We start from the raw sequence: 23,249 nt of genomic DNA on the forward strand, positions 1-23,249 counted from the left end.
TATAACACACAATGGATGCAAGATTGAAACCAGACACAAAATCCTTTTCTCCTTCATCCCATGGTGTTCAGAGTATAGTTCCTTTCCAAGCAAAAACTTCAAAAACTGAAGTATAAGAGTGTTCTTATCTGCAGCAAGAGCTATTTTTTTGTTTCTTTTTCATGTCAGATTGAAATTAATAACTGCCCCCCAGAGGAAGATGCATTTTTCAATTAACTACCATTCTCAGCTCCATGTTGGGCATGAAGAGGATGATAAATTGTAACTGGCACTATTCACTCATCCTAAATTTTACCTAGGGTTGTCAACTCTGTAAGTATCAAGTTTCCTGGGCAAAGGGGAACCAACACTTTGACAGAGATTGTGATATAATGATCTGTGCTGCACATGTAGCTGGTATGCTGTCAGAGCACTGACTCGATGGTAGAAGGGTTAACTGCTTTGAGGCCTTGAGGTGAGGGCTGATTCATAAGTCACTGAAGAGATGTGGGAACTGCATTCCCTGTGGTTTGGTCATGCAAACTTCTGTGAGTACCATGGGCATGGTTCTTTGCTCGTCCTGAGTCTCCTAGTAGCTCTTTCCAGCTTAAGCAGATATGATGGCGCCTCATAAATAACTTCCATGACAATTCGTGTTTGAGGATGATGAGCCTTTACATCAACAAATGCAATTTGATAGAAGTTGATATGCAGGTTCATGAATCATCATGTTTGCTAACTCTTACTCTTGGGTTCTCCAGAACTTTCACATTACACAACAGTGCAGCGAATAAAAAAGTTCCCCAAAATTATGTACAGCAGTCAGTGATGTAGCCAGGGGCCAAAGTCTAGGGCCCCCAATGACTATCCTGAAACCAGATATGACGAGGCAAGCGGGTTCAGTGTCAGCAGCTGGTGCCATGTGGGCATGCTGGGTTCTACTGGGGCCTAGGATCTAAAATTTGCTAGATGTACAACGCATCCCAATGTGCGGCAGATGCTGCCCATGTGGATCTGGGGAAGTGGAAACTATTGGCCACATACTTCTGCGATTCAGCTGCTACGAGGAGGTGTGAGGCAAGCTCATCCACATGACGCTGGCTGAGCGTCCTGGACGCTCAGACAATTTCTATATAGAGTGGCTTCTTTCAGATGCTAACTCTAATGTGACAGCAAAGGTAGCCAAGTTCTGTGCTAGAGCCATAAAAATCCGAGCCAACCTAGTTAGTAGTGCCCAAAAATTTCAGGACACAGCCAAAGATGATCAATTGCTACCATTGCTCCCAAGCAGTGATACCTTCTTTTATCTAATTTTTTTTGTAATGGTTAAAGTGGTTTGTATTTATTGTTTATATTTTGGATTGTATTTTGGATTGTTTTATGTATATATGTGTATGCTGGTCGAGAACCGTAACAATAAACTAAACTAAACTAAAATCCTAGATGTACCTCTGACGACAGAACACTATTTGGAAAGAACAAAAAGGAAGCAAAGGGTTGTGAGCTGTGTTGCTAAAGGTTGAAAGAAGAATGGGAAGTTATTAGAGTCCATGAGGAACTATAAAAATAGAGTTTGGTCACTTGCTAGGAATATGCTTTAGCTTATACTACCTGAGGATGTGGACAGATTGTTTGAGAGCCTGAAATAATATAGCAGCACCCTTGACCCTTGACCTTCTGTGCAATGAAAGGTGCAACAGGAGGGAATCTTTGTGCTTGAATCTTGGAAGTGGCTAATCACTCTTCAGGCTTGGTATAATTGCTTTAACGGAAGCAGTGTTACTATCCCTTATGAAAAAATGCATTTTATACACAGGGTATTCAAAGACAACTGGTTCAATGTTCCATTTAAAGTATTAGTGTAAACCGTCCATGTAAACATTACTGAGCCTTATGATCATTTTGAGATCCCCTCTGGTTAGTCACTAGCAAGGATTCAGTTACTAGTAGCGATGCTTGAGGAATTCATTTGTTTGCGAGTTTCAGTATAGATTGACTTGATTTCCACATAAATTTTTGTGTGGATTATTATTATTATTATTATTATTATTATTATTATTATTATTATTTGAATTTATATACCACCCTATGCCCGGAGGTCTCAGCTTTAATAATAGATTAATGCAGTAAGAGGATGGAAAGGACTTATGCATGAACCTATGCAAAGCCAACACAGACTAGAAATAGACTGACCAAACCATCCTCAGTTGTCTGATATAAGAGGCAGGGCATTTTCAGTGGTGGCACCAACCTTCCTACCTGGGGGTATCTGCCAACCACCATCTCTTCCCATTTTCAAGTGAGCAGTGAAAATATTTTTGTTCTGGAAGCCATTTTATGATGAGTTTTTGCTTTATGCTGATGTTTTGGATTGTATGGTGCTGTTTTTTTATTGCTTTTAAGATTTGATTTTTGTTAATTATCTTTATCTTATTTGTGAAAATTTTTATATAAACACAATGCATCCACATTACTTTCCTGTAATGACTTGACTTGTAATGGAAACTGCTTTACTAGCTCAACAAAATGGACACACATTCAAATTTTCTTTGCAGGAATTGTCTTTAATTAATATTAATATTGTAGCTGAAACTGTTTTTCTCCAACAGACTCTACCTCCTTTAGGAGTTTCGCTTCCTGAGGTGCGTAACATAAAAGTGTTAACAGATGCAAATAAAAGTTGTTTGGTGTTTTGACTTCCTGCCATAAAGTACATTTTGGGGCTGGCATAGTAGTTATGGCAGTCTGTATTTCTTGCAGCACTCCAAAAAGCAGAAGACCTGCACATTACATATTAAAAGAAGACTTTTTTTTATCAAAGGATAGACTACCCTAGACTGATCCTAAATTACTCACAGTTGAGATTAGATCGGAACTGTTGAAGTTTTAAAGGTCGTCCAGGGTTGATAACAGGGATAAGCAAGCCAGTAAGTTCTGCTTTGTACAGTTTTGGCAAGGACTCCATTCTGTTCCACCAAAGCTCAAGTAGAGTGTGATATCTGTAATGAATTCTGCTATCAGTGTGTGCAGAGACAGGTCTCTGCCCATGCTTGGAGACAACAGAGTGGCAGTACTGACATTCCCTGAGCGTGATGGAGCCTTCACAGCAAACAAGGTGTGAACAAGTGTGGTCCTTTGAACCACTCTGGACTGTTCCATATCTATTCTGAGACCACCCTAGTGGGTGGTCTTTTTTGGTACTCCGGGAGCTCTTCACAGACTAGGGTAGAGCTTGAGCAGCCACAATAATGTCCTCCAACCATATTAGACCTTGCCTTGTGAATACTGAACATGAGATATGGGTACAGCATGACATAGCAACTCACTTGGTTGTGCCATGCCTCATACGTTTCTGGAACTGGTTTAGGTCCTGGTACGTGAAGAATGCCCTGGATCCACTCAATGAATTCTGTCCCAGCCAAAAATCGTAGTTCCGATGTGGATTCTGGTTTGGGTGGAGCTCTGCTCTATTTCTAGGCAATTTCATAGAATCATAGAGTTGGAAGGAACTCTGGGGATCATCTCGTTTAACCCTCTGTGATGTAGGAATATGCAACTGTCCCATACAGGGATTGAACCTGCAACCACGCTCTAACCAACTGAGCTGTCCAGGTTGAGCTATTGATAGCTAATAGGTGCATGAAGATCCTGTTCTTCAGAACTTTGCCTTCAGCATATTATAGAGGACCTTTGTTCTCATTTCTGGGACTTTATGAGTTGCATCACAAATGTTCCTGTGGTTTTTAGAGAATTTGAAATGGTGATGTTTAGATAATATGGTGGAGGAGAGGGGCAGAAACAGATTTCCCCTCATGTCTGTGTGAAATGGATTTTTTAAGCCAGCAGAGAAGACGTATACAGTCTTCCTGAACAAAATTCACTGGAAGTTTACACCATCAGCTAAACATCACTTTGGAAGAGCATCATCTGATTCTTCTGCCTTAACAAGATGAACACAACATTGTCATAGCAGTAAGAGGGCTGAACAACCTCTACTCCTTGAACATAAACAACATAAAATAGAGATCCGGTATAATGGTACAATAGAATCTTTGTGTTGTAATGTCATTGTGCAAACTGGGACAGACCTAGAGCAACTCAGTGTATGTTTTTATAATTCCTATAAGGCCTATAAGGCCTTTTCTTGTCTGCATCAACGTCCATTTTATGCCCATGGGTAGAAGATCAACAGTTGATTGGACTTGTGAATGGGAGAATCCCGAGCAAGGAGAAGTTGTACTGGTGCATTCTCTTAATCTCTAACACTATATAGAATAACAGGAATAGGATATTGCTACCTAATCAGCCTCTAAGGGTGGCAATCAGGAATCCAATGTCCTGTTGCAATACTTTTTGGATTTTCCCCCCTAGTCTAGAAGTTCATGGAGGAAACAGAATACCTTCACGTTGCGAGCCGTCAAAATGTGCATTAGTGTTTTATTGAGTAACTTTCACTCAGCATTGCCTGTGTCCATGAGACAAAATGATTACAGCCGCATCAATCATTTTGTATACCCTAATAAAATAGTCATAACTAGAACATATATGCTACCCAGAAAATAAATATCTGCATTTTGCAGTGTCATTTATTTTCAATAAGTGTCAGCTTCACCTCCATTTTTATATAAGAATATCGCACAATCGCCCTGGGATTTTACATAGCTGTTGTTTTTGAAGGACATGCCAAATGTTGTTTGATCTCCTTATTTCAAGGTTTTAATATTTCAGTCCTGTAGTTCTACTGAAGAATTCTAACTGCAAAAGACAAACAAAAACCCTTTACTTAGGCAATGTTTACATCATCCCTTCTATTGAGATACTTGCCATTTCAGGCAAGTAAGATGAAAAGAATCTACAGGTAGAAATAACCTAGGATAAACAGATAAGGATTTAGCCAGCCAGCAATTATGCAAGTTATATGGAAAAGTGAAACAATGATCTAGGAGTTCAATGAGGAGGAATAAACATTGATTTTTGTATTTGAAAACTGATTTGCAAATGTCACCTTTTATAAAAATAGTTGACACCCATTGCAAAGTATCACACCCCTAGGAAAATCAGCAAGATAAGCAGTGCTGGAGATGTGATAATGTTAAGGGTGACTTCCTCCGTGGTGCCCATTCTAATCCCATTCTAAACATTTTCCTAAGAAACCTTTGAATAGGAATGTGCTAGGAATTGCTTTACCTTTTGGATTCTGTAGTGATCTTGATTTGATTCTTGGGAGAGATAAGAAACAGATTTTATTTTTTAAAAAATAAAGCTCCCAAGGCAGCTTACGAAAGTTAAGAAACAATAAAATTATATACAATAAAGAACCTGAATACATATTTTACTTAAAGATATATTTCAGTGGCCAAAAACCTAGTAGCTGAAAATTGGCTTCAGAACAAATCGACCTTAGGCTGCAATCCTAAATGCATTTATTGGGGGGGAAGCCCCATTGAACAAATTGGAGTTCACTGCCAAGCAAACATGCACGAGATTGTATTGCACATTAAGTTAAGTTAGCTTGTTAAATCATAAACACTTAAGGAACCTTCCACTGCATGAAAAAATAAATATTTATGAATTATCAGTCAGAATGCTATACACATGTACAGTATGTACAAAACTATCTGTCCTCTGTGTTACATTTAGAAGGAATATAATATTCTCCTGAGATTTCAGGTGCCTTTGGTTTCTCTATTTGTAATTTGTTCTGTGCTTCATTTGTAGTTTCTGAACATTGGAATAGAGGGGCGGCAAAGCGCATACTTGCAGATAGCGCTTCTTGTTAGCAGGCACACCTGATTTCCCTTTAACATAATAGGGGCCCAACTTAAAGTGAACTTATTCAGACTGAAGCGACCACCATAGGTGATTAAAAAATGTCACAGCCTACCATTTTAAAAGACAACATAGCAAAAGATGACATACCTTTTTGTGATGTTTATCTAGACCTGCATGGATTCTGGGGGGGCCTCAATATGATCTATATATTACTATTTTTTTTTTTTTTTGCAATTTTACCACCAGACTTGGTTCTTTTCTTTCTCTCTGCAGCAGCAGCAGCAGGAAAAAAAATCTGTCAGTGTTCCTTACTTTGCAACATTAGTTCTTTTTCTTTCTCTCCCCTCCCTCCCACCCCATCCCCGTTTTAAAAGCTGTAAATTGATCACGACAATTACGAATATTATTTCTGGCAGTCTGCATTTTTTTTCTGTGTTTATATGTGTTTTGTTACTATGAAGCACAACACCTGCACAATTAATTTAGTTTAACTTAACGACAACAACAAGAAGCCAGTAGCATTACTGCCTACATCTGCATACTTTCCTCATGAATGTGCCTGTAGGAATATTTTTAGCAGCACAAAGTAGAGGTGTTTAATTAGTAGAGCAGGGGTAGCCAACATGGTGCCCTCTAGATGTCATTGGACTCTCAACTTCCATCATACCTGACCATACGTCAGGCTGGCTTTGACTTATGTGAGTTTGCACCCAGCAGTTTCTGAAGGGCAGCATATTGGATTCCCCTGCTCTCCTCATTGGAGCAGTTAGCTCTTGAATTGTCACTTCTTCCTTTAGGATATATATAGTCAAAGGAGGGACGCAGGTGACGCTGTGGTCCAAACCACTGAGCCTCTTGGGCTTGCCAATCGGAAGGTCAGTGGTTCAGATCCCTGCAACGGAGTGAGCTCCTGTTGTTGCTCTGTCCCAGCTCCTGCCAACCCAGCAGTTTGAAAGCATGACAGTGCAAGTAGATAAATAGATACCACTGTGGTGGGAAGGTAAACAGCATTTCCGTGCACTCTGGCTTCCATCACAGTGCCCCATTGCACCAGAAGCGGTTTAGTCATGCTGGCCACATGACCCAGAAAGCTGTCTGTGGACAAACACCGGCTCCCTCGGCCTGAAAGCGAGGTGAGCGCCGCAACCCCATAGTCGCCTTTGACTCATAGCTGCCAAGTCCGGATCGTAAAGATCCGGGATCGGCAATGCGCGCACGACCGGAAGTTGCGTGACGCAACTTCCGGTGGCACTTCGCCCTTCTATGGGCACCAGAAAATGGTGGCGCCAGCGCCGGAAGTCGCTTCCGCGCATGACCGGAAACACGTAAAAGCGACTTCCGGCGCAGGCGCCGCCATTTTCTGATGCCCATAGAAGGGCGAAGCGCCACCGGAAGTCGCGTCACGCAACTTCCGGTCATGCGCGGAAGCGACTTCAGGCGCCGGCGCCGGCATTTTCTGGTGCCCATAGAAGGGCAAAGCGGCACCAGAAAAATGGCCGCCAGGAAGAATCGAATTTAAGGGACAATGCCGGGATTCTCTGCCAAACGGGAGACCGCCGGGAAACGGTGAGAAAAAAGGGGGTTTCCCGGCGGATACGGGATACTTGGCAGCTATGCTTTGACTGGACTTAACTTTCCAGGGGTCCTTTACCTTTACCTTTCATATAGTGAAAGACGATCTGCAAAAGCTTTCAAGTCTAATTGGGATTGGGAGACTGGGATTGAATGGCACAGAATATTGACTAGGCTATTTATTTTTTTCTGTTTGTCGAATTAATCCTCAAAGAACAGTGAGGGTAAGGAAGGTGACAGAAAAGGTGCTCCTGGTCTTGAGTTCCTTCGGCAGACTTGATGCCCAGCATTCTTGTCTCCTATTGTGCCTGCCAAATTCCTTCAGCCGTTATGGGAATAGGACCTAGGCTTCAAATGTAAGCCTTTGAAAACTCGGGGAAGTGAAATCTGGTTGTCCGATCTGCTACCCATCTGCCTGGACCACCATCTGCTCAAATATTGCTGAAGACCAGAATGTACTGGTCACAAGGGGGTGGGAAAAACCAAGGGATATATAGGGTAGCTCTGTGGACTTTGCAGTGTAGGAGGCATTTTTTTGGCTTTTGCAACTGAGGAATGAAATTCCTGAGGTGCACACTTCCTTACTGTGGTTCCATGCTGGCTTCAGCAGTGCTCCATGCTTTCCTGCCAGTTGTGTGGCTGTAAACACTGGAAGATTGTGTAGCTATGATTCCAAGTCTTTTCCTGTATACGGTAGTGCCTTTCTCCTAAGCCTCTTTATCCACAGTTGCTGAGGAGGTGACATATTTTCACCTGGGAAAATGCTTCTTAAAAGCATTTGTATGTAAGAAATAAAAAAGATTCACCACTTGGAGAATGTTTTCCTGCTTTTTGCATGCATTCAGTCTTAACTTTGTATTATCCAGATAGTCCAAATTTGGTTTTAGGGCTGAAATCCTGTACACACATAGCAACTTTGTATTAACTTTGTATTAGCCAGATAGTCCAAATTTGGTTTTAGGGCTGAAATCCCATACCCACATAGCAAGGACTAAGTCCCATTGAGGTCAATGGCACTTACTTCTGAGTAGACATACAGTGTAACCTCGGTTTATGAACACCTCGGTTTATGAATTTTCGGTTTACGAACGCCGCGGACCCATCTGGAACGGATTAATTCACTTTCCATTACTTTCAATGGGAAAGTTCGCTTCAGTTTACGAATGCTTCAGTTTATGAACAGACTTCCAGAACCAATTACACCCATGCTTCGGGTTAAGTACACTTCAGGTTGAGTACTCCACGGACCCGTTTTTAACGGATTAATCCACTTTCCATTACTTTCAATGGGAAAGTTCGCTTCAGTTTATGAACGCTTCAGTTTAAGTACTCTGTGGACCGTCTGGAACAGATTAATCCACTTTCCATTACTTTCAATGGGAAAGTTTGCTTCAGTTTATGAACGCTTCAGTTTATGAACAGACTTCGAGAACCAATTGTGTTCATAAACCGAGGTACCACTGTACATAGGATTGTGTTGTAGCTAACTCAGATTAGTGAGGTTGTAATGTAACAAACCCTTTTGAAAACTTCAGATTTTGGGTAAAGCAGATTGCAAAAACAATTGTGCCTTTTAGTAGTTGTTCGGTTTTGTTTTTTTAAAAAAAGAGACTGGGGCAAAAACGCTATTTATATATCTCCTTTTTCAATAAGAATCATACCGCTTAGATGACCTCATTATTATTACCAACTTCATACCATTGCATTAGCCCTTATTGTGACAAAATACAATATCACCTATCTATTTATTATGCTTAGATACATAAATAGATGTATATGAAGTTGGGCTTCATTTAATGCTTTGATTGCAATCACTAAAGCAGTATTTGAATGTATAGGGCTAGAATGAGAGTCTTCAATTTCCACCATAGTAAGATACTATAATGCACTAATCTGCTGCTTCCAACCTCCCTTTTAGGAACGCCAGGCAACTGTGAAAAAAGAAAATGATGGTTCTCAACAAACAAACAAACTAGGTGATCGGAACAAGATGCAGAGAGCAAATTCTGTCACTGTAGAAGGGCAAGGCCTTCAGGTGTGATTACTTCTGTTGTGTTTAAAATTGTGTACAGCTACTCTTCCAACATTTTCCCATGTCGCAGAATGAGTTTGGCCCAATACAGGGGCCCCAGCATAAAACTGTAGCATCCGGTTGCACATTTCAGATTACCCAATTACAGGGCAAAATTTAGAACAGGGGTGGAGAGTCTGAGTGAACGCTCTTATATAATGATAAGATGCGCCAGGATCTCTACCTGCAACATGGTTTATGAAATCATACCATTGTCTTGCTCTGCCTTTACACAGAACAAAATCGCCTCCAGGTGTCTCCATGTTATCTTCCGTTAGGAGTGAAGAAGGCACTAGACTGGTAACATTGAAGAGAACATTTTCTGCAATGGAATATAAACGCACAGTGAAACTCTTGGCAGATTCTCCAGTTCCTTTCTAGGAATGCCATCTGCACAGGACTTTCAAGCCTGCTTTTCAAAATTGGTAGAACATTTTGCTTTTAAAAGCCCAGTAGGTGAGAAGGCAAGTCATTTTCTGGCTGTCATTCACATCTGCATTAGCATATATCCTGATCAGTTATATTTCATTCCAGTTGCGTGATTGGGTTTGGAACATTTAACAAAAACTCAGCTGTTATATTTAACACGAATAAGTTCAATTGCATGGGTTATTCCCTACACACACAATAATTTGTAAAGACCTGCACTCTGCGTGGCTGAATCATATACAATACAGGGGTGACATCTTAAAAAAAAATATCCGTACAAGAACTCCCTCTCCTACCTCAGACACCTCTCTTAAGATATACTAGAAGCCAGCAGGTTGCAATATGTTTGTATGGGATTAAAACGTATACTGTATCCACATAGCTGTTTATTATTATCTGAGATATCAGTAATGATTCCCTGTGTAACTAGTACATGATTTAAAGCCAACATGTGGGAGCAAACAGAAAGGATCTCCGAGCAAAAAAGGGAAGTGGATTTAGCATTACACATAATCCTATAATGGCTTGTGTTTTAATACATGAAATATAACAATATAACTAGATGTTCAGTTTAAAGTGGATTCCGTGCTCCTGTGGCAGTGTAAGGACTGGTGAATTCGAGTAGTTTCTTAAATGTGTTTCTAAGCTTATCCTGGCATCAGAGTAAGGAAAAGATAACATTTCCCAGATTTGCTGCAATTTTTTAAATTAAAAAAAACCAGTATGTATTACAGAAAGAAAAGTTTTAGAATATTCATTAAGATTTTTATGCTGTTAAAAACATAGTCATATAAGACTATGCAGGCAACTCAGTGGCAGAGGAGATTGCTACTTAGGTACAACTATTATTAATCATAGTTAAGCACATTCATCTTATTTCTTTCTAGCTTAACCAGCATAATGATCAGGATTATTATTTCTAATTAGAGGAAGTAATATATCATGTATAACCTTAGGATGAGCCTCATTAATTAACCTGAATCCATAGAGACTTTTAAGAGGCATTCCATCTTTGTCACAATGAGAACCATTGGTTTATCCTTCATTCACAGGAACAAACACCCCTGGAATTGGACTAAATAAGTAGAATTGATTAAAGCTCTAGATGAGCATTAAAGATATGACAGCTTTTGATAACAGGCTGTAATGTTATGCTATCCATGCAGAAACATATGAGACTCAATTCATAGGCGTTCCCACCCCCCACCCCCCGGTTCAAACAGATAATTGCCTGGGGAGCTGAACAAGGTCCTGAACAGTCTTTCCTTAATAGCAGAGAAGTGGAAGTTACAGATGTTGTAGGGCTTAAACCCTGTTAAAAATTTAAACTTTATTAAAAATTTACACCCGTCAGCCAAGAGTGCTAGGGTTAATAACCTAACAGAATTGCAGCCATGAACAATGGCTTGGATCCTGAGAACCATCTGAAGGGCCAAGATGCATTCTCCCTTCAGAACCCCACATCCCATCCCATAGTGATCAGAAAGGTTCCTTGGTGCTATGCAGAAGCTTTCTAGGGGGGTATAGGGGCAGTGGTAGGAGGGAATGAGAAGAGGGAGTGCAAGAGATGTGGGGCCCTAACCGATTGTTCCTGAGGAGCCACAAGAAATTATTGACTAGACTATGTAGGCACCACTCTAAATCAAGGGGACGGGCAGCTCAGGAATAGGGGACCTGTGTTGTTGGCAATCATTCTGAATTAAATATTATTATTTATCTGAATTAAATATTATTTATCTGAATTATTTATTATTTATCTGAATTAAATATTAGTATTAGTATTATTAAATATATACCAGACTTTAATATCTTTAGAGCAAATCATCATAAAAATTTTCAGAATGTACAAACACTTTAATTGAGGTCACAGGTGAATATAAGTTCCCTGAAACACAGAAAGGAGAAGAAGAAATAATAATAATAATAATAATAATAATAATAATAATAATAATAATAATAATAATAATATATTTTTCTCCCAGCCATCTGGCTGGTTTTCCCAGTTGTATTTACAGCCAAACCAGGCAATGAAAATTCTAAGCCTATCCTAGACCGATAGCACTATTATGCTAGAAAAATTAAATACATTTTGATGGATATACACACGGTATACATATTACTGGGTGTGAGTTATGAAGGGATCTTCAAGTGCACTGTTTGGATTTTTTTTTAAAAAAAAAACTATATCTCATGGATGCTTATAAATTACAGTCTATTAGTTAACAATGACTGTATGACTGGCAATATGTCAAGTTTGGGGTGGTGGGAGCCCGGTCTACCTACAGTAGCCATTTGGTCAACAAGAATATAAGCAATAGCATGTGATTAAACTAACAAAGGCAATAAGGGTTAGAGGAAGAAGGCAGCAGGATAATAGATTTTTCAAAAGATGTAGTTCAGTGGAAATACATTACTGGGGGAAGTATAGATATGGTAAGTATTAAACTAAGTGTTAGTTTGATAGGGTGGATTGAGAGCATAACTCAACATAGTTACAAGGTAACAACATGAGTATTATGAATAAAGTATTTAGGATCATTTTGAATAGTTATTAAAATTGGGAATCAATGGTGTTAAAGTTGCACTAAAGAGCTGATTTAATATTATCCCGTCATTACATTAAACTCTTACTATATTAAAAACCATTACATGGTGATGTGTCGGATGAAGTAGGGATTTTTTAAAATAAAACATATATTTATTAATATTATTGTAAATTAAATGTCTATATTGCCCTTCATCTGAAGATTACAGGGAGCTTTACAGTACACAAACAAAAAAATACATAATAACAAAAACAAAAACCAACCTCACCAGAAACATTTAAAAGTCTCAACTAGTGTAACCTTGTGTTAGGTTACATTTCACTTACATTTTAACAAATGTTTTAGCGATGAGATAGTGTCTCTCTCTCCTCTCTCTCTCTCTCTCTTAAACACACACAAACACGAGTCGATATAAGGAGAATCAGAATTGAAAACTCGAGATTAATGGGTTTCTGTGGTAATTCTCTCAACTTAGATTACACCTTCTCGGGGTACTCATCCGCTTCTAGTTTTCGTCAACCCTAAGAGCGGTGGAAAACAAGGAGAAAGGTATGTATTTATTGCTCATGATAATGTTTTTCTGTGAGGAAGTCAATTATTTGTGTTAATACTTGAGGGGAAAAAACCGTGTCTTACATTTCATCCTCCCCTTCCACCTACCACTGATTATGTGACCCAGTGTATACATTACTAGCAATAAAAATGAACAAGGACAGTATCAAATATATAGATTTTTTTGTGATTATTTTGCTAAAGACAAGTCTTCATTCACAGTCCTACTGAAGTCTTCCTCCCTGCCCTACTGAACAAGAAGGTGGGATGGTGACCAAGGAAATAATCTGCTACCGTTTCAAAGCCAAATAGTTTCCTAAGTAAAATGACATGATTCAGTATTTTAGGTTTTATTGCAGTCAAGCAGTATATCAACCTTAAAAAGTAACAAAGAGAAATGAAAGGAACCTATTAAGACTAAATGTTGCTGGTGGAAGTCCTGGAAATCATAAACTTCGACTGCGTACATACATTTAAAGCACGTGTCTCCCCACAAGAACTCCTAGGGTCTGTTGTTTGCCCTTCACATAGCTACAATTCCCAGCACCCTTAACAGACTACAGTTCCCATGATTCGTTGGGGTGTGGAAATTTGCTTTAAATTCCTGGAGTGCACACAGCCTTGATTTCCTTAGAACCAGGAAGCATAAGCTTAGAAAGCTGCAAGGGTATCAAAAAAGGTCTACGTGGAACCACAAAGAAGCATCTCTCACACCCTGGAAATGCAGGGTGGGCATCTTATTTGCATTTAATTCTGAATTCTGGATGTGGTTCCTGGGAGGAATTTTGGCCTTGCCCAAGGCAGAGCAAGATCGGTACAAGGGTGAATGAGTTAAAGCACTTTTTGGTGCTTTAGTGATCCAGACTTTTTTTTAAAAAAAAATGCTGTAGACAAGCATGTGCTAAAAATAAAATAATGCCTATATACTTATCATATAAGGAAAATGTCACCATGTGTGGGGAAGGGAAACCAGCTTTACAAAAACAAAACATATCTCTAAGGGAAATGCATGGAGTGGGATGATGAGGGTTTTTATGACTAACAGGTTTAAATTGTAATGAAGGGTCGTGATTTTACCAGTGCTCTCCAACTCCAGTGTTTAGTGAAAGGAGGACAGCTTTGTAAGAGTTAAATTTATGTCTCCAAACTCTAAGGTAGATGCCAGCTTGGGGGGAGGGCAGAGAGAGAGAGAGAGAGAGAGAGAGAGAGAGAGAGAGAGAGAGAGAGAGAGAGAGAGAGAGAGTTATGTTGTGACTGACAGGTCAAGGTTGTAATGCCACAAAAATGGCAGGTTGCATAAGAATCGGGATGGACCTTCCACTCTAGTTGTCTTGCAGGTACTTCCAAATAAATGTTTCTCTCTTTGGAAGACTTTATTAAATAGATTAGCTTAGCATAGCAACCCTTTTCTTACTCCAATAGAAGACAGGGAAAGCACTGATTATTTGTGGAAAAGTTCAGTCCTGTTAAAACCCCAAGCATATCCACCTGTCAGAAGTCTAGTTTAGTCATCGTCATTGTAGTATTTCATCCATCCACGAGACAAACCCAGTCACCCTGCACTGACTTCCCCCTTCCTTTGGATCACGTCCAGGCCAAGAATAGTGCAAGAGTTTGGTTTCCCAAGGATTTGACTGGCATTAATAAACATTTGATAAATGATCAGGCTGTTCGGATGTGGCCAACTTACAAGAGGGTGCGACTTAAATAAGGCATGCAGCTACGTATCTTTTTTCTGTTTTCATGCATTATAATATTCTTATATGCAATCATAAAGGTTAAACAAACACACACTAGTTGATGCAGCTCAGGTGGGCAAGATTTTGTTTAACTCAAATATCTTGGTTTAATTTAGGATTACCAATTGACTAGCTAATAGGGCTTGCTAAATATTTCTCTTCTCTCCCCCCCCCATGCAGAATTTACAGAAAATTCCAGTATCTTTTGAATCCTCGTCAAGTTTACAGCCTTGCTGGAAATGGGCCAATGCCAGGGTAAGTGTCATCCTAAATGTCATCAAATCAAACATTAGCTTTTTTTGCGGGGGGGGGGGGGGGGGATAAATGCAGCATATTATTTTCAGTGTATTGGCAGCATAAATTTAACTGCAGAAGCAATGCATGGAGAGCGATGACACCCATAACTTGTGTGAAAGTTGCAATTTGTCCTTAAATTTCACTAACTCATAGTTCCTTTCCCTGTCTAATTCTTTTACTTTATCAGCATGCAGATCACCTTTTTCCTGTACCCTGAATTCCCCCCCCCCCATCAGTCGATTGGCTCTTTTTGAAATCTATGCCTTCTACCCCTCTATTCTTCTTGCTTCTCTATTCCTTCTCCTTCCATTACCCTGCCTCTCATTGTTTCTTAGCATCTTACTTCCTGGGCAAATGTCTCTTTTATTGACTGAGTTTCCCTGATTCCCATTGATGGAAGGTGAGTGGTCCTATAGCTGGGGAGGTGACTGAGTTATAGTCCATTGAAGAACCATGTCTCCTGGCTTCTCTAGTGAGGGCTGCTGTGGGCATGAGCACCTCTTCTCAGGCTCATCTGCATCTTTCCTAGAAAACAGAGATCTTGCCGCTGTGGTGCTTCCCCTGATGGCTACTTGTCTGGACTACGGTACTGTGTTACAGGCAGAGCTGCCCTTGAAAGCAGTTCAGAAACATTAAGTGGCCCAACATCTAGTTTGATGGGCAGGTGTTAGCTCCCAGGGGCATATAAGTCCCAACATGACAAAATACTGCATAATAATAATAATAATAATAATACTTTATTATTTATACCCTGCCCATCTAGCTGGATTTCCCCAGCTACTCTGGGCGGCTTCCAACCGAATATTAAAAACAGTACAGCATCAAACATTAAAAACTTCCCTAAACAGGGCCGCCTTCAGTTGTCTTTTAAAATTAAAATAGTTGCTTATTGCCTTGACATCTGCTGGGAGGGCGTTCCACAGGGCGGGTGCCACTACCAAGAAGGCCCTCTGTCTGGTTCCCTGTAACCTCACTCATTACTGTTTTCTAATTTACTTCAAGGCTAAATTGAAGATATTGGTTCTTGCTCTTTAAAACACCAACACCCACCCACACACCATACAGCATGTCTGAAGCTCTTACTATAAAATGACAGCCCCACAGAAGCCAAAGAAATTCCTCAGGATTACTGAGATGCATTACGTGGAATAAGTTTATGTTGTGGAGTGGCAACCACATGAAATAGCAGCTTGTTCTGTCACCCAGGTGACTTAAGTATACTCCCCACTGCACTTTGTGGGCCTTACTTCTGAGTAGATGTGTGCAGGATTACACTGTGAATATATTTTTTAAAAGGTTTGCAAGGATAAGGTGTAGCGTACAGCCACAAGAGGGCAGTGTGCAGCGAAGACTAAAATTTGAAGCACTTTCCCATTCTCGGTTTCTGCATTTAAGAAACTGTGTTTAAAGTCCAACTTGTCTTAGAAAAGTTAGGGAAGTGACTTCAAGAAATTTCTGACTAATTATCTAGCCAATATTTCATGGGTTGTTGTTTTTTTTAAAAAAAAATCTTACAAAAATTAATATAATTCTCAGTTTCCAATAAATATCCATATCTGCAATTCTGTTGTTCTTCTAGCTGTACACAAATATCTTTTTGCAGGATGTGTTGCAAATCTGCTCAGTTCAGTGGGAACCATCTTGCAAATAATAAGTCAAAGGGTGGGTGCCACTTTCATACACAACTGTGCCTTTGCCCTACACCTGCTAGCTGCTTCCCTGCCAGTAAAAGTGCTGTCCCTTTGGAGCCTGGCTGAGAAACACAGTTTGGTGTTTTGGCAGCTCCAAACAATGCCTGTCATGGGACCACCCTCAGAGACCTCTCGGAGACATCTTCAGCACACACAAGCATTGGCTGCAATGATCACGTCTTTTTCTTGTGTTGAAACAGCTCTGCTGGATTCCCGTAAGTTTCCAAAGGTAATTCAAGGTGCTAATTCTAACCTTCAAAGTGTGTCAGTCCAGATGACCAAGCAAATCTGTGGCTAGAAACACTTCCACTAGATGAGTTGATTGTCAGTATTTGGCCAGCATGTCTCAGAAATTATTATCAATGATCCAGAGTGTAACTTGCATGGCACAGAGGCAGGGCTGTCTTAAGCATGTCGGGCGCCCGGGCGCCGTGGTGCGACGATCCCTCTGGCGCCCCCCCCTGCCACATTTCTCTGCACGGCTGGCGGGTGAGCGCAGAACAGCGCCCCCCTGGCGGCCTGGCGGCCTGCACCACCCAGCCTGGCCGTAGGGCCGGCCCTGCACAGAGGAGGAGTTACAGTGTGGTATACTGAGAGCTATAGCAAGTGCGTGGCACTGTGGTCTAAACTACCGAGCCTCTTGGGCTTGCTGATTGGAAGGTTGGCGGTTCAAATCTGCACGACGGGGTGAGCTCCCATTGCTCTGTCCCAGCTCCTGCCAGCCTAGCAGTTTGAAAGCACAGTAGGGCAAGAAGATAAATAGGTACTGCTGTGGCAGGAAGGTAAACAGTGTTTCCGTGTGCTCTGGTTTCTGTCGTGGTGTCCCGTTGCACTAGAAGCGGTTTAGTCATGCTGGCCACATGACCCGGAAAGCTGTCTGCCAGCTCCCTCAGCCCGAAAAGTGAGGTGAGTGCCACACCGCATAGTTGTCTTTGATTGGACTATGGGTCCTTTACCTTTACCCTTTTTACCTATAGTGAGAACTAGTGTGGTATAATGATTAGAATGTTGGGCAAGGACCAAGAGAGCAGAGTTCAAATCCCCACTGTGCTATGAAGCTTACTGGATGGCCTTGGGCCAGTCACTCCTCTCAGCCTGACCTACCTCACAGGGTTGTTATGGGGAATAAATGAGGAGGCAGAACCATTTAAGCCACCTTGAGCTCCTTGGACAAAAAGGTGGCATATAAAGGCAGCAAATAAATAAATAAGTGTGCTGCCAGTGGAGGTGAGTGAGGTTTGTCTTCTGCATCTTGCTGTTGAGCAGGTCATGTGTATTAAACTCTCTTTGGGGGGCTTATTAATGCTTTGCCTAAGACAGAAAGGCTAGTAGGTCTCTACTTTCCTGGGTCATTCAGGGAAAATAAAGGGCAATGCATTCAGTACTTTCCAGTCTTCCAGTAAAAAGAAAAAAGAAAAAGCCATGCTTTTAGTATGCACACTTTGTAAGTTTGAGAATTTGTGAGGCCAAAATGAACCCTTCAGTTAATATTCTGAGTTGATATTTGAAAATTAGTAATGAGAAAAGTAGTGTAAATTGGAGAAACAATGCAGGCTCAACAGCTGAGCCTAAATATGAAAAGTGCAGTATATTTATAAAGAGCCACAGTTAACAAGGTGATGTGAAAATTGCCATTCTGATACACTGCACAATTTGTAATGAGCACTTGTTTTTACCCTGAAACGAGTTTCACTGTTCAGTGGTTATGTCTCTCTATAGGAGCCATCCAGCTCTGTCAACAACTGCTACTGTAGATTTAATTATGCTGAAGCATCTGAAATTCAGTCATTATTCGCCTTCTAAGTAAACAACAGTTGTGCAACTGGTGGAGAGGCCACCATTTTTCCTAGAAAGATTCCATAGTCCGCTCTTGAAATGTCTATGCTTGAAATGTCTAAATCATGCCGCTTTAAAATCTGGCAATTGGATCCTTCGTTGTTGCATCTGTGTTAACTTATTAAGAATGCTATATTTGTGCAAATTAAGTTTTATCATTCAAAGCTTATTTCTGTCCACTGGGAAAGATACACAAGATTGCAACATTAAGTTGCTTATTTGGGTCCTGTCTTTTCCTTTGTGAATCTACTGACCTTTTCATGCTGTGTATTGCCTTGGATGAAGAATGGTTACTCTTGACACCATTTCTGCTCAAGGCTTTAATGCATATGTCAGAGTGGTACATAAATCAGGTTACAAAGCACAGGTTCAACACGTGCACTAGAGGTTAGCACATGTGGCTAAGCAACCAACCAACCATTTCCTTATTATGAACAAGTATAACTGCTACTTTTAAATTAAATATCTCTTTTCTTCATTGCTTGTAAAATGTTCTCCTTATTCAGGGGTTGGCAACCTATGGCCCATGGGGGTTATTTAACCAGCCCATGGACCCCCGCCGCCTGCTCGGTCAGCTCCCGTGTGCCGTGCTAAACCAGCGCTGAGCAGAGCGAGGACCATCTTCCGCGACGCTGGCCAGCTTCCCATTGGCTGCAGGAAGCTCCTGCAGCCAATGGGAAGCTGCACACACCTCCTCCGTGCCAGAAACAGTGTTTGTGCATACACACACACACACACACTCTCTCTCTCTCTCACTCTCTCCAGCCCACTGTGGCGTCTGCAGGACCATGAACCAGCCCAAGCTACAAAAAATTTGCTGACCCCTGTCCTTATTCAACCAGGGATGAACTTCCCTGAAAATTGGAATTCAAGTATTGATTAGGGCCCATATTATAAAAATTGTTCACAGTCCACCTCACTACTACTATTTCAACAATTATCTTCTTAAGCCTGCGACATGCATTTCTTCATAAATTTGTAAGCTATGGCCAGTATAAATACATTTGTCCTTGAAATGTATCTATTTCTAGTTTATGCCTGCAAAAATATTGTCAGTAAATTATGGCTGAGCAGGTGCTGGCCTATATCATGTTCATAGCTAGTTTCTCTCTTCAGAATGAGTAGTGATGTTACCTCTCATTATTCCTCCTGTCATTGATACTGATTTCTTTCCATGTTCTATTGTGTTTGTCATTAACAGATAATAAATGGTGCAGAACTGGAAACTTATGTAACTTATCAAGTGTGTTTCACTTAGAATGTGTACAGCCCAAGTAATTTCACCCAAAAAACCAACAGTTTATTTAACAGAAGTAATTTATTTTTCTTTCACTGTATCTGTCATCTCTATTTTATGAGCATACTAGGCACTCGTGAAATTTATTGATGGAAACACACAATATACCAGTAGTTCAGATATATATACATGTGTGTATCTTGTGTGGTTACACATGTGCATTTTTGAATAACAAATGAATTGCTGATCTACATTTCAGCTTGGAACTTTATCATCCAAGTAATCTGCTGTAATAATTCTTTTAATTAGTTTTTATTAAAGATTTTCTCATGTTACAATACAACCAAATGAACAAGGAAAAGTGCATATAGCATCTCCATTTTTGATTCATAAGAGTCTTTTTCACAGTTTGCTTATGTTTTGTATGAAACACTATTGTCAAAGACATCATGCAATTGGGGAATAGAGATGGGAGGGTAATGTTCTTTTGTTCTAGTGCATTGTGTTTGTGTAGGGTATCATGTCAGCATCAGGTGGGCATGCCCTTTATTGCACATTTATTCATTTACATTGGCATTGCAATAGTTTGGAGGGCCCAGTGCCTGGCTGGTTGCAGTGTGGTTTGTTTGCATGCATGAGGTGGTGGTGCTTGGGTCAGATTAGCAATATTGATTCATATTCTGTTGGGGGGGGTAGGTCATTGCCTTCTTGTGCTCTGTGTGTGATAAAGGGGGAACCACAATGAGTTGAAGACATCCTTTGTCCTCGTGCAAATTAAATTTTGTTGATTAACTTTTCTAGTGCGGCTATTTCCCATACATTTTAAGCATTTTTGAAAGCATTGCTCATTTTGTTAATTAAGTTAATGTAACTTCACTATATAGCCCACAAAGGCCCCTATGTTCCTAATGTGGAGACAAAATGGTTATGACTCAGAAGCAGGATAATGTTCCATTGCATGCACTGCCTGGTCCAGTCTACAGATCTCCAAGTACAGTGGTACCTTGGAAGTCGAACAGAATCCGTTCCGGAAGTCCGTTCGACTTCCAAAACGGTCAAAAACCAAAGCGTGGCTTCTGACTGGCTGGCAGGAAGCTCCTGCAGCCAATCAGAAGCCGCAGAAGCCGTCGGATGTTTGACTTCCAAAAATAGTTCGCAAACCGGAACAGTCATTTGCGTGTCAAGATCCCGCAACCACCCCCTCAAGGAGGAATAAAACACTAGGACACAGGAGATAAGGTTAATGTTATGGGGCAAATTTAGGCCACAACTTTTTTGATTACTGAATGTGAGCGGTATTGGCTTAGGCATTGAGTAAAGGTAAAGAGGCCCCTGACCATCGGGTCCAGTCGTGTCTGACTCTGGGGTTGCGGCGCTCATCTCGCTCTATAGGCCGAGGGAGCCGGCGTTTGTCCTCAGACAGCTTCCGGATCATGTGGCCAGCATGACAAAGCTGCTTCTGGCGAACCAGAGCAGCACACAGAAATGCTGTTTACCTCCCCGCCGGAGCGGTCCCTATTTATCTACTTGCACTTTGATGTGCTTTCGAACTGCTAGGTGGGCAGGAGCTGGGACCGAGCAACGGGAGTTCACCCCGTTGCAGGGATTCAAACTGCCGACCTTCTGATCAGCAAGCCCTAGACTCTGTGGTTTAACCCACAGCGCCACCTGGGTCCCTATAGGCATTGAGTAGACCGGGCTATATCTAACTCCTGCCCGTTGTGCAGGTAGTCTGGTAGGGTAAACCACTGGTAGGGTGAGCCCCATCGATGCAAACCAACTCGAGCTCACCCCAGGATTTCCGGAAGGGTTGTGGCATGGCCCTAGCCCCGCCCTGGCTTCGGACAAGATCCACACCCCCAGATTCCTTTAATGGAATACACCTACACATGGAGGGGCAGGCGATGGCCAGGCCTCCCCTCCCCACCAGGAGGTCACCCAATGCCTAACCGCAAAACCTTATAAAGTTGTGATGATTGCTACGCGGTAGGTGAAAACTAAATGGCCTGAGCCAATTTGCCAAGTGGAAAAATTCCTACCAGGCCCCTCGACGGCGACCAACCGAGGTCCATAGCAAGGTCAATAAAGACAAAACCTGCAAGAGGGTGGGAGATCAAGAGCGCGAGCCAAGAGGGAGCCTCTCGGCTCGCGCGGCTGATTAAACGGGGCCCGGCCACGCCCCCGGCCAGCAGATTGGCTGACGGATGACGTGGCTGGGACCCCCCCCCGGGCGGCGTGGAACAAGTCCCCGCCCCCCGGAGGGGAGGGGGCGGTCACGCGATCCACCGCAACTCCTCCCCACCGTGCGGTGGAGCGGATTTCTGGGTTTGCGATGTTCGGGAGCCAAAACGTTTGGGAACTAAGCTGTTCAACTTCCAAGGTACGACTGTATTAGCATATAGTTGTATGCTGAAAAAAAGCCTTCGGGTGAGTATCTGCTTGCATGTAGACTTCCATGTTTTCAGAGCACTGAGTCATGTTGGTGTTCTGGTTACTTGGAAGCCTACACCCAGGGTGCTGCTTGTGCCAGGCTCAGGGCCAGGAGCTCCTAAGTTGAGGACAACAGCACAGCTTGTGAGTAACGTGAAGGGGGCTTGTGTTCCATTTGTTTTTATTTGGCTTTAGAAATCATTTGAAAACTCTTGCAAGTCAGCCATAGGTTGCATAGATCCCTCTCTGAAAAACGATGTTCTTTACAGCTACTTGGCATCTACATGCTAGTTAATCTTCATACATTAAAATATAGTTCCCAGGAGATGAATATTTTACTGCTCACCATAATAAACTGCATGTTATAATGAAACTAATTTTATTGGATCACTTTGCAGTAATTAGCATCTTATGACTGGTTCCCTTATAGCATAGCCCGTTGTATCTGAGAATTATATTCATCATGAAGCCAGTGCTTGCAAGCTGAGCAGAGGTAACTGCTGTGCAAGTATTCTGTCCACAGAGCATTGAGAGAACAAGGTTGTGGGTCATAACTTCACACACGTCCTTTCTCTTTCAGGTTGAATTTTTTCCGAGATGTGGCTGACTTTCGAGTATTAGCATGTGGTGGAGATGGAACTGTGGGGTGGATTTTGGACTGCATAGGTAACGTGCCATTTTTGAGCGATGAACTATATTTTTTGAACCTTTATCAAAGGTCTGCGATTTGAGCTTTATGTACCCTTGAGTCTTGGGATTCATCAGAGGTAGGGAAACTTCCTCTGCTCCTTGCTAAAGTAATCAAAAGAGGGGAGGCTGCAGAAAGGAAGTTGGTTAGGAGTGTTTGGGGAATTTTTGAAAGAGGCAGTTGAAGTTCTAACTTAAGCTCTCTAACCATTTTCACATATTGTTTATAGAGAATATCTCATTTTAGTGCTGATCCTCTTTCATTACACTGGACTTTGGGCAGTATTAGAGCATATGCCTCATTAAAATTGGCTCTCTTAATATGAAGAAGTATAGGAGTACTCTTTTTCTATGTCACAGGAACACTGGAAGCTGGCTCATAATCAGTAAGACCATTAGGGTCAGTTATTT

General features: G+C 41.4%; 1 protein-coding gene across 4 annotated transcripts in view; it reads left to right on the plus strand.

The window, feature by feature from the left end:
- The window catches only part of DGKB (diacylglycerol kinase beta), a 360,345-nt gene that overhangs the window by 185,841 nt on the left and 151,255 nt on the right, over nt 1–23,249 (plus strand). For 3 of the 4 annotated variants that reach the window (XM_060280745.1, XM_060280744.1, XM_060280747.1), the window contains 5 exons: nt 2,589–2,621; nt 9,242–9,358; nt 12,845–12,918; nt 14,841–14,915; nt 22,732–22,817. In XM_060280745.1, the coding sequence (XP_060136728.1) occupies nt 2,589–2,621; nt 9,242–9,358; nt 12,845–12,918; nt 14,841–14,915; nt 22,732–22,817 (385 nt within the window). The remainder of the gene's footprint in view (nt 1–2,588; nt 2,622–9,241; nt 9,359–12,844; nt 12,919–14,840; nt 14,916–22,731; nt 22,818–23,249) is intronic. The other variant, XM_060280746.1, reaches the window with a different exon arrangement.

This window comes from Zootoca vivipara, chromosome 12 (genome assembly GCF_963506605.1).
Source record: "Zootoca vivipara chromosome 12, rZooViv1.1, whole genome shotgun sequence".
Taxonomy (NCBI): domain Eukaryota; kingdom Metazoa; phylum Chordata; class Lepidosauria; order Squamata; family Lacertidae; genus Zootoca; species Zootoca vivipara.